The 11,437-nt window shown below is 48.8% G+C and overlaps 1 protein-coding gene across 2 annotated transcripts in view; it reads right to left on the reverse strand.

Annotated features, from left to right (window-relative positions):
- HLF (HLF transcription factor, PAR bZIP family member) overlaps nt 1-9,566 on the reverse strand; it is a gene marked incomplete at both ends in the record, with an annotated part of 50,034 nt that extends 40,468 nt beyond the window's left edge. For both annotated transcript variants that reach the window (XM_079726109.1, XM_079726108.1), the window contains 2 exons: nt 6,933-7,268; nt 9,452-9,566. In XM_079726109.1, the coding sequence (XP_079582235.1) occupies nt 6,933-7,268; nt 9,452-9,566 (451 nt within the window). The remainder of the gene's footprint in view (nt 1-6,932; nt 7,269-9,451) is intronic.
- Nucleotides 9,567-11,437: the final 1,871 nt, after the last annotated feature.

The following is an 11,437-nucleotide window of genomic DNA, read 5'->3' on the forward strand; positions in this document are numbered from 1 at the left end:
ATCGCTGGGGACCGTCCACATGGCTCCCCACCCCGCCAGCTTCCTCTGCGGCTTTCTCGTCTTCATACCATTGACTGCAGGAAAGTAACGGTATGGATCTGGGGTAAGGGTTGGCCAACTAGGGTGGGTACCATGCTGGCCCTTCATGCACATTAGAAAGCTCACATCAACCCAACCAAAATGCTACTTTGCACATGAGAAAATAAATGTGTGGAAAGAGAAAGATTTATCCATTAAAGGACCACTGAGGGGAGGAGGAATTATTATTCTGGAATGCTTACGTAAAGTCTTACTTGTAAGCAGGAAGATGAACTAGACCCCTCTCCTCTCCCAGCACCCTAACACGCCTTTACGGTTCCTTTATCCCTGAGGTCACTGTAGTTCCTTCAAGTATAATTACAGCCTACTAGTAAAAATTCACAATAGTAACAACAATTGATTGACTGATTTACTAGCCATATATGTCCTGGAGAAATCCTCCACTCGAGAACTTCTTTGAACTGCATTTTGCTTGCTTGATTTTTTTTAATCTCATGAACAAGGAGGACTGAATAAAGGTTACAGTTAGCTACCCAAGGCTACTTAAAACTCAGAGGCGAAGAGAGGGGCGAGCGAGACTCGGCAGACAAGCAGAGGAGGAATTCCAACGCCAGAGGCCTTAACTGGCTGGGAAGGGAAAAGTGTGGAGACTGCCTAGGAGTCCAGTGTGACGTCCTCCTATGAGACATGAGATCAGATGGTAACGAGAAAGCCACTCGGAGCAGCTGATATTGGGCGTTGCTGTGTGCCCGCCACTGTGCCAAGTCTTCTCCATATAAACTTCAGCAATCCTAGGAGGCAGGAGGCAGGTCCAGGGATTACTCCGAAGTGCCAGGTGGGGAATCCGAAGCTCAGATCATTTGAAGGACCTGCCTGAGATCCGTGAGCAGGCGTGGCAGGGACGGGATTTACACAAGGTGTGTTTGTTTAATCGGGTCGTATGCCCTAAAGCACTGCTATACTGCCTGGATAGATCTGTGTCTTTTTAAACACAGGTCACTCTGATGGACACTTGAATGGTGAGCCAGCCGGCATCTAGGTCTGCAGCACATTTCAGTTTATTCCAAAACAATGGCTTAGTGGTTTCAGATTAAGACATTTGCTGGGGGGACACCAAATATTATAATCAAGGAAGACATGAGATGAGACCAATACTCTCAATCATTCCCTTACAGAATCAAATACAGGCCCTGGACCTCCCCGTCCCTCTCTCATGTGTTCTTTTCCAATGTTTTTTGCAATCTCATTACTTCCCCTACTACCTTCCCTCTCTCCTCCATTTCCACTGCTGAGGCATAAAAAATGATTCCTGGGTGAAAGTGATTAGTGCCGGTTGGAAGGGAGGTTTCTGAGAAACCTAATAAGTCACCGCTGTCTCTCACCCTCTGGCTCTCTACGCCAGGACGTTATCACAGCTCCTTTCTTGGCACCCCCACCCCTACCCCCCACCCCCTTCCTTCTCCTCTGCCGAGGTCTGTCCTGATGTTTCTATTTTTCTAGTCTGGTAGACACGGCGCCGAACTGCAAAGACTCTGGCAAGGCCCCTGGCAGGCGCTGGCCTGCAGGAATCCCACCTCCTGTAGCAGCGCAGAGAACACAGCGCCTCTGGGCAGACGGGCAGGAGAGAGGCCGCATTTGGGGTCTGGCTAGGATGTGGGGCACAGCAGGTTTCCCTGGCACGGGCACGGCCCTCCAGAGCTCAGCTTTCTCATGCCAGGGTCAGGATTACAATTCCTCGCTGGCACTCGCTGTAGTTCGCCTGGGAAGAGAAGCGAGAGTGGGGGCGGGAAGGAGGCAGGCAGCCAGCACGCCACCCAGAGCTGGGCGAGCTCCACAGGGCACAGCCACGTGCCTGGAGCACACGGTCACGCAGGCAGGCAGCCAGGGTGCCCGGGGCTCGCACGAGACCTGGGGGCTGGGCAGCCAGTGAGCGGCCGTTTCCACACCGGAGGAACAGGAGTTGCTAACCCAGAAGCGCAGCTGCTGCGGTAACATCAGGGAAGTGGCTCGTCTCAACCCAGAACAGAGGAGAAAAGTCAGGCAGGCTCTATGGAATAGGGCCTGGGCATGCTGGGGGAAAACAACAACAACAACAACAACAACAACAACAAAACGCACGTCCTATTTTTGCAGAGGGAAGGGCACTGGATGAAACAAATCCCTAAATGGAGAACGGGTTTCGGAATAAGCCATGCCTTTCCCTACTTGCAAGCCACGACATCATTCTAGCTCCAGGCTCTGAGTATGCATGTGCCACACACCCTGCTAAAACCCCACAAAAGGGGGACTCTTTACAGTCTCTATTCTACTGATGAGAAAACCAAGGCTTAAAGAAGTCAAGGAATCGACCTCTGTTTACAAATCCAGGATGTGAACCCAGGTCCCTGGGCCCAGAGCTGATACTCTTAAGCACCCAGTCACCCTTGCTGTCCATACCTGTCTGGGAATACCTCTTGCCAGAGGGCTAGGATCCACTGCCCTGGGAATGTCTCACACGACAAAGCCAAGAGAACAGGGCAGGCCTGTCCTCTACAAGGTGTGGTGGAGATGACAAACCCTTACGAGAAACAGAAAAAAGTCTGCCTGCTTCCAGAACAAAGCTGTCTCTCTCCCCTCGTGATCTCCTTGAGCCTGATGAATGAAAGGCACTTTCAAGATATACTTGGGGTGCAGTGCACCTCAACTCAATCAGGGTGCTCCCAATCTGCAGATTTATCAACGTGCTGGAAGGGAAAATATATGAACTGCATGCCCTGAAGGGGAGGGAGAAACTGAAGCTTCATCTCATGATGCTGGAAGAACCAAAAGAAGCCTGTTGCCTAAGCAGGACTCTCAGAATCCCAGAACAGCACAGAACTCCCCTCCACCATGGTTCAGATCCCAGAGCCAGCATCTTCCTTCCAAGTGAAAAGCTCATTACAAGGCAAGGTCAGCAATTCCAGGACACGGATTCCAGGACACGGATTCCATCCTGCAAAGGTACCATGGGGTCTCCCCTACCTCCTCACTCTCCTTGGGCCACCCATTCATGCCCTCCTCTTCCCACTCACCACCACATGTAAGGGTTTTCACTTCACTCCATAACCAGCCTTCATCACAACCTAGGCTCTGTGCTCAGAACTGGAAACAGAGGCTTCGTAATTCTCAGCTGAATACGGGTCTAAAGTGGTAGGACACCCCCAAGCTATTCAAAGAAAAACCACCAGAGGAAACAATTTCAAATCTGGCTTTACAAGCATGTGATTTAAAAATAACTCTGCCTTTGTCTGCTATAGATGACTTCCCTAAAGGGACTGCTGTCCTTAAAGCAATTGCTCAATTCTCAGGGCCAACCGATTCTTATTTTTCCAGTACGCAGCACATACCTCCAGGAAAGCACTCCCGGGTACCACCTCTGACAGCATCTGACATGCAAACATCGAAGTGGTCAGGATGATTTCCTGCCATCTCTGCTGGCCTGGGAAAGTCCAGGAAGCTGCATCTCAGGTGACTGAGAAGCCCGTGCAGGTGGCTATAGCATCCAGGAACCACCACTCTTCCTTCATTAAGATGTCACCCCAGAAAGCTTAGCAATAACCCCATAGCCACAGGAGGTTTCAATGGATCCCTGGGTTATTTCTTCAAGGAAAATTGTATTCAGATATTTAATTCACTCTTTGATCAGATAGCTAGACAGAGGAATAAGGATGAGTATATAAAACAGGAAAGGGGTTGGAGGGCAGTCAGGGTAAACAGTAAGAGAATTCACAAGAACGCTCACCTTGTCATTCCAAGACACGCTTGGGGTAAACCTAGAAATGCATGATTTGTCACCTCTCAGCTTCATTTCCCTTCAACCACACAGGCAGCACTAAGGGCACAATGTTACTGAGTGTAACTCAGAAGATGCAGCGTGCTGAGCAGAGAGCGGAAAACAAGTGTTTAATAAAATTGCTTTGCAATTATCTCCTGATTAGTCTGATGTCTCAGTTTTATCAACTAGAAGTGTATAAGTATACTCTTATTAACATTATATTTCTTCTTGGCAACTTAAGGTCTCCTGACCTTCTCAAAAGTTTTGCCATAAAGCATTACAGGAGGTAAAAAGCATCCATGTGTGTGACAGGACCCTGAATTAAGCCCAGATTGTGTCACTCAAATCGAAAGTCGAGATCAGTAGTTCTCAACGGGGGTGATTTTGCCCTCAGGGGACATTTGGCAGTAACTGGAGACATTTTTACTTGTCACAGGTTGTGGGAGGGGGTAGTTTTACTGCCTTCTGGAGGATAGAGGCCAGGGATGCCCTTAAACATCCTACAAATGCACAGGACAGTCCTTCCAACAAAGACTTACCTGAAACGTCAACAGTGCCAAAGCTGAGAAATCTTGCTCTAGACTGAAATTCTACAATTCCCAGAATGTTCACAGCTACATCTGTGCTCTTCCCTTCTGAGGACTTATTTTCCTCAAGATTAACTTGGTATTTCTATTCTGGTCACCACTGTGATTACAGAGAATCATCAAGAACTTCCTCCTTTTTCAGGTTTGCTTGTGATATACCATCCAACAATTCCACGTTCCCTAGAATTTTACTTTGCATTATCACCTTTATAATGTTCAGTGCTGTAAGAAACGCAGTGTTATTTTACCTGCATTTGGTATTTTAAGAAGAGTTCTAACTTCTTTTCCTTTTTTGTCAGGACTATCACTGAGTTTAAATGAATTGAAGGGTATTATTTTGAAGTGTGTTTCCATTATGAAAAAAGACGTTTAAATGAAGAGCTTATTTCTAGATGCCAGTGCCCCGTTTGATCCTAGTGCCTTTAACTCCATAACCTAACAAAATGACAGCCACTGAAACTCAGCAGTCCTTTGTTATGGATTGCAAACCTGATTCGGGCATCAGAAGTTTCTGAAAGTCATTAATTAATACTGATTCTGTGAGCCCTGACAAATGACTTTTAAGGAAGCTTCAAACTCCAAAACCCCAATTCTTGATTTTTCAGTAGAAACCTAAGGGTGGGGTCCCAATATCTGCATGCCTCTTGGGAAAAAATACAGAGCTTCTAACATGGCACGTATCCTGTACGTGAGAGAAAACTGAGAAATACTTGTCAACTGAGTATATGTGTTAGGCTTAGAATACCCCAAGCTAAAAACTATCGGTCAAAATCTCCTGACATTTCTCTCCAGAATAAAGGGTTATATACTGTACCTAATTACTTCATGAAGGTATTTCAGAAGACAGAAATTGGAATAAATGATGAAAGTTGACACAGAATAATGATCGTAACTGCTCTCGTTAAAAAATAACTAGTGCTCGTCATTTGACCCTTTATACGTACTGTCTCTAATCTTCACAATAGTCCAATCAAATAGAAATTATACGCTCCTACACAAAGGGAAACCGAGGCCCGGAAAGACTGTATCACTTTGTGAGGTCACATGGCTACGAAGTGGTCAGTCTCATCCTGCAGAGAAGATGACTGAGGCGTAACTGCGCCTTCTCAGTGGGGCTCTGTGCCCTTCCTCCTGGGTGTTTTGTCACTCTGAATGCTTATTTATTTTGTTGTCTGTTCCTGGGAAAACGGCCTGTGTGTCCTAAGGAACAGGGGCTCAGGGTCACATAAAGGAGTGTTTCCCTAAGCTTCCGTGGCCTTCTGAGGTGGCCAGAGGCTAAGACTTAAAGCCATTCCAGCCAGTAGCCTTGAAGTTATAATTCAAAGTGGGTTTTGGAGAATGGGCAGCACAGAGAGATTGGATGGGAGAGCTTCAACTCCAACACTAGCATTTCAAGGCAGGGGCGTTCTCTTCCTCCTCTGCACTGTTTCCTTTCATTTTAATCTCGCTCTGTGTGTCACAGAAATTCTACACGAGTTGAGGACACAGACTTCAGGAACGATCTCTAGCACAAGTCTCCCATTGTCCTGCTTTGTGTCCTCCCCGCAGCTAAGGCCCTTGGCTCAGCGACCTTCCTGACAATTTATCTGGCTGCATCTTTGTTCCTGGTTACCTGCGCTCGTGAAATGGCCTTTCTTCCTGTTCATTTTGTACGACAGGGTGCTAAAGGCACGAAGACAGAGCTCCCTCAACTTGTGTTTGTATCTGAGCATTTGGAGGTGGGTTTTGAAGTACTGGTCATTTCAGGTAACGTTTTTGTGTAATATTTCAACACCATTTAAAGCCAGCCTTGTGGCCTTGCGGGTTTTGATAAAAGTGGATTACGTGTGGTGAACAGATGAAAATGAAAAAAAAAAATATAAGAACAATTTGGTTTATAGGAATAGGGAAAAGAGAGAGACGGGATCTGATGCTGAAGAAGGCTAAGCCACGCTTAATATGAGAGCTGCTTTTAGATTTAGTTTCTCAATCGACAACAACACAAGATGAAATGGATGGAAAAGCTATCTGCCCCACACCCCTGACTCACATTTTTTTCCTTTGGGCCAGAGAACAAGGCATATAGGTAAACCACAGCCTTACAGACAGTCTACCCAAATCATTCAGCAAGGTCCTATCATCTGTGTATTTGGGGAATGAGGAAAAGAGACAGAAGATGAGATGGATGCCTAAATTATCCGAGTCATTAACTGCAGCTTGGTATTTCTTAAACTGCAGTCCTTGGATCAGCTGCATTAGAATCCCCCAGGGAGCCGGTTAAAAACGCATATTCCTGGGCCTCATCCAGACCTGAAAAATCAGACTTTCTAGGGGTAGATTCCATAGAATCTGCCTTTAGCTGACTCTCCAGGTGATATGCTCATTGAAGTGAGACAACCACTACAATGAAATACAAGACTCCACTTTTCAAGTGTGCTAAAGCACCCCTGATCCTTAAGACGTTTATATCACCCCCACCCTCTCCCTCCTTCCTCCTCCTCCCCACCTGAAGGGAGAACCTTCTGAGAGTTTACCTGGTCTGATGGGGCTCTGCATACAGTTTGGGGATGGGATGCCAGGGTGAATGGGTGCAGAGGTCCGACTGCTGAGGTCCATGACGGAGGGGGCAGCTGAGGAAGCCGGCTGTAGCCCGGGAGTGTGAGGGCTGTGGTCATGCTGAGACGGGCTGGGGGGGATGCCATTTTCCGACAAAAACTCCTCCAGGTCCATGTATTCCAACTGGAAAGTATCTCCGTCATAGGGAAGGGTTTTGTCCCATAAGGTGGGTCCCAAGAATGCTGACTGGGGGACCGTCGGGCTATTACTCTCATCATCCAGCTTCTTTTCCTTGTCTTTATCTTTACTAAATGCTGCAAAAAAGGGGGGGGGAATTGGAGTTTAAAAAAGAAAATGAAAAAGTCTTGCTTTTTAAATCACTTCTCCTGGCTTCTGCTACAAAACTACTTCCCACAAATGCCGGGGTTCTTCTCTAGCTGCTGGTTCTTGTGGACCTAGAGTTAAAAGTTCAGGCAGGACATGGATCTCTGCCTGTTTTTCAACATCTTCCTATTTACTTTGGAAAGAAAGCACTAGTCCTCGGGACAGGGCTAGAGACTGATCTGGGATATAAACAAGACAGCACAGGATTCAGTGCATTATTTGAAAAGACAATAATTTAAATCTACAGTGGTAAAATAACACCTGCAATTACATACAACTGCTGTGATTTTTAAGAAAACAGCCAATAACCAGGCATGATTTATCCTCCAGGAAATTGATTACAGTAACAATATGAGGTCATTCATATTTAGAAAGCCAGTGCATTCATAATTCTAATTTTGGTAAAGCAGGGACTCTCCACCCTTCTTTGATACCGTGTACTGAGCACCTACTAACATACCTGGTTCTTTCCATATATTCCCCCCCCCAAAAAAAATATCATAATAAACTTGCAAATAGCGACGATCCCCATTCACAATGAAGTAATGGAGGCTCTGAGACTTGACAGGAGCTTGACCAATGCCTCACACTGCAGAGAGGAAAGCTGAGAACTGCCTAGCCCACATGTGCTTGCTTCTAAAGCCACTGAGGTACGTTGTATTTTACAAAAGGAGCTTTTTGTTTTGTTTTGGTTTGGTTTTAAATACGAAGTGTTTCTTCCTCCTCTTCCCCAAACACTGAAGTATGATCCAACTCAAAAATGATACATGTATGCAACCTGTCAAAAGCACAAGTATCAGGAAAGGTGGTTCCTCTGTATACCTGTGATAGAAGTGTGCAGCTGCTTTCTACCTGGAAGTATCACTCACCCCATTAGGTCTTTAACCAGCGCTCTGGATTTGGACAAGTCTAGTACTCAGGTGCGGGTGGCATCTGGGATTAAGCAACTTGGCTTCTGAGCTTCTTCCTCACAGAAACACAGTCTCCATCGCCATTCATTCTAATCCTCTACGGTCTCATCTCTCAAGAATCTGACTTTAAAACACCCACAGATGCAAAAGACTGCAGGCAGCACCTTCCTCCCAAGTGCTCCTCCTTAAAGGGGAGTCAAGAGGGAAGCTATGTTCTGCAGACGGCGAACCAAACCCCTCAACTCTTGTCATGCAACAGGCTGCCCTAGGAAGGAAGATGCGAGTAATCCCGGGCTACTTGTAAGCCAAATGATCTTTCAAGACTTTACACTCTGAGCCGCACGGTTCACCGCACGGTTCATATCTGCTACCGTGATATCGAAGGCATGAAACCCAAACGACAAATCCCTGGCGGCACCAGCTGGGTTCGGCGCCTCCTCGCACGACCCCTCCTGGCCCGCTCCGACCAAGGTTGCCTGGGGGAAGGTCTGGGACTTACCAAGAAAAGGCTCAAGCCAGAGGAGGCTCCTGCGCGGTTACACGTGAGCCTGCTCCGGTCTCCCCTCCCACCAGGAAAAGTGCACTGGGAAGGTGGCAGCGCTGGGGGCGTGCGCTGGCATCCCGCCCAGAGACCACTCCCCCAGCCAACCCCGGTACCCCTCCATCCCCCTTTCTGAAGCACCCAGCCCGGGAGAACAGGCGTCTCCGCTCTCACCTCGGGAGTTCCAAACACTAACAACTAACGGCAACGATAAGCACGATCCCAATACCCAGGCTCCGCAGTGAGACCCCCGACTCGGGCCCCCACCCGCGTGGAAGTCGGCCCTGTGGTTTCTCTCCCCAGCCCGAGCTGCTCTGCCTGCGTGCAGGCGGTTTCACTCTGCGTGCGGGTGAACCTCAATCTAGGGAACACTGACCTGTCAAGTTCTATCTCCCACCTGCGCCGCCCGAGCGGGACCCGGGGAGGCCCGGCCGGGTCCCCAACGCTATTTTAAACGTTGCTCGGCGAGGGGGTCCCTCTCCTTTTTGAGGAGGAGGGATGGGGCGATAGGTGAGCTCCTCGATTTCATCAAAGCAAGGCCGGGGTGCCGGGGGCAGGGACGGAGGGGTATGGATGCTCCAGCGGGGGTGCCCGGCCCAGGAGGGGCCCCCGGAAGCGTTGTTCCTTCCCAGAGCGGGGCAGCCAGGAGGGCAGCGCTCACCGTCTTCGTGATGAAGGGGGAGCTTCAGCGGGTTCTCCAGCAAGGACCTGAGCACGCCGTAGGGAGGCGGGATAAAGGTGGGATTCAGTGGGAGCGGTCGGGACATCTTCTCCATCGCGATGCACTCAAAATTTTTTTTTCTTAAAAAAAAAAACAAAACCCAACCTCCCCCCAAAATGTTGCTGAGCTTTCTACTCCGTCCTTTGCCAAAAGTTCTCGCTTTCAAGGCGGTGCAGACAGGGAAGAAAAAAAAAAAATTACTTATGTCTTTATAAATACATCTGCGTAAAAATATAAAAACAAAAAACTTTCGGGTTCCCGGTGCAGTCCCCAGAGAGCGCGCCAAGTGCCCGCGGGCTCCTCCACGACGTGCAGGATGCTCTCACTTGCCTCGAACCCCTCGTCTTGTTAAATGTTCAAAATTGCGAAAAAGAAAGAAAAAATATGCAGACAGCTGCAGAGGGCGGAAGGCACCGCACCGCCCGGCCGCGTCGAGCGAGCTCAGAGGCCGCGGGCCGTCCCAACCCACCCCCCTCCCCGAGCCGGCGGCCGCTGCTCCCCCGCGCTCCGCTGCCCCGCAGAGCCGGGCTTAGCGCATCCGGCCGCCCATGTGCCGCGGCCTGACAAGAGTGACGTCAGGGCCCGCACCGCGCGCCGATAGGCGTGCGGGGGCGGGGCCCCACGCGGGCCCGCCCGCCCGCCGCCGCGTGTTTATCGTCGTCGCGCGCGCCAATTTTCTGGGACCGTGTGGTTCTGGCGGGCTGCAAAGACACAGGCGTCAGGGCGTCAGGTCCCCTGGGCCACCGACCTGGGCTGAGAATCTAACTTTTTCAGAGTAAGAAGAGGAATGAGAAATTTATCTCAGTAGTTTTTAACCGGGGAATAATCTAGGGAGTTAAAAAAAAAATCCAGATGCCCAGGCCGCACCCTAGATCAATTAAATCGGAACCTCTGGGCTGACATCCAGGCAACATTAGGTTTTTTGTTTGTTTGTTTTCTTTTTACAACTTTATTGGAGTATAATTGCTTTACAATGGTGTGTTAGTTTCTGCTTTATAACAAAGTCAACATTCGTTTTTAAAGCTCCCGGAGTGGTTTTAAGGAGCAGCCAAGTTCGACAATGATTGGTTTAGATCGAATTGAAAATACCCTTCTAAATATTTCTCCTGGCGCCAGCCAAGCTTAGCACCCTCTCTCTTGCCCCGTCCTTGCTAGAAGTTCTAATCAGTTACAAAAAGCAGAGAGGGGGACGACAGAGACTCGCTGTGAACTGTTTCCCCCGCTTTGAAGGGGGAATTCATAGGGATAAGCTTTGGCCTGAAGTTGAGTGAGGACAGGAGAGAGACGCACAGGGAATGGTATTTCAGGAATATTTGCTCTAGGAGAGAACATATGACTGTGCCTGGGTTACGAGTTCTGCACGGTAATTAAAATAATTTTGTAAAGTTTCACTTAAAGTGGTATAGGCGTTCAGGACCATCGCAGCGGCTGCAGCTTTGCCAGTTTGGTCGCAGGGCGCTGGTGGTCGCTGAGCACTGCGTGCAACCAGGTTTGGGTTGGGCGGGAGCGCTGGCATCCAGGCTTGGAGAGCTCCCGGCAGGCATTGGGGTCTTCCACCCAGCCTTCGTCTCCTCCCTAAGATTAGGGTACCATCATCTGGGGAAGGGACTGAAAGAAGGAATGTGCACAAATTAAAGAAAACATTCTTTCAGTGAGGCAGAAAGGCCTCTGTAAAGACTGCCTCTGAGGTGGGATATGCTGGAGTCTCAGTGGCTCTTCCCTGGAGCCCCCGATGGCATCTGGAAGCCAGGAGACCAGGTGCAGGGTGCCCCTGGCAGTGTGACTTCTGGCAAGTGCCTTTCCCTCTTTGAGCTGCAGTTTCCTCGTAAAAGGCATATGATCAAGTGACCTCTACATTTCTCCTCACTAGAAAACTATGACGAAAGATAAGATACCGTTCTAAGTGAGACGGTGCTGTAATGTTTC

Source organism: Hyperoodon ampullatus (assembly GCF_949752795.1).
Source record: "Hyperoodon ampullatus genome assembly, chromosome: 19".
NCBI lineage: Eukaryota > Metazoa > Chordata > Mammalia > Artiodactyla > Ziphiidae > Hyperoodon > Hyperoodon ampullatus.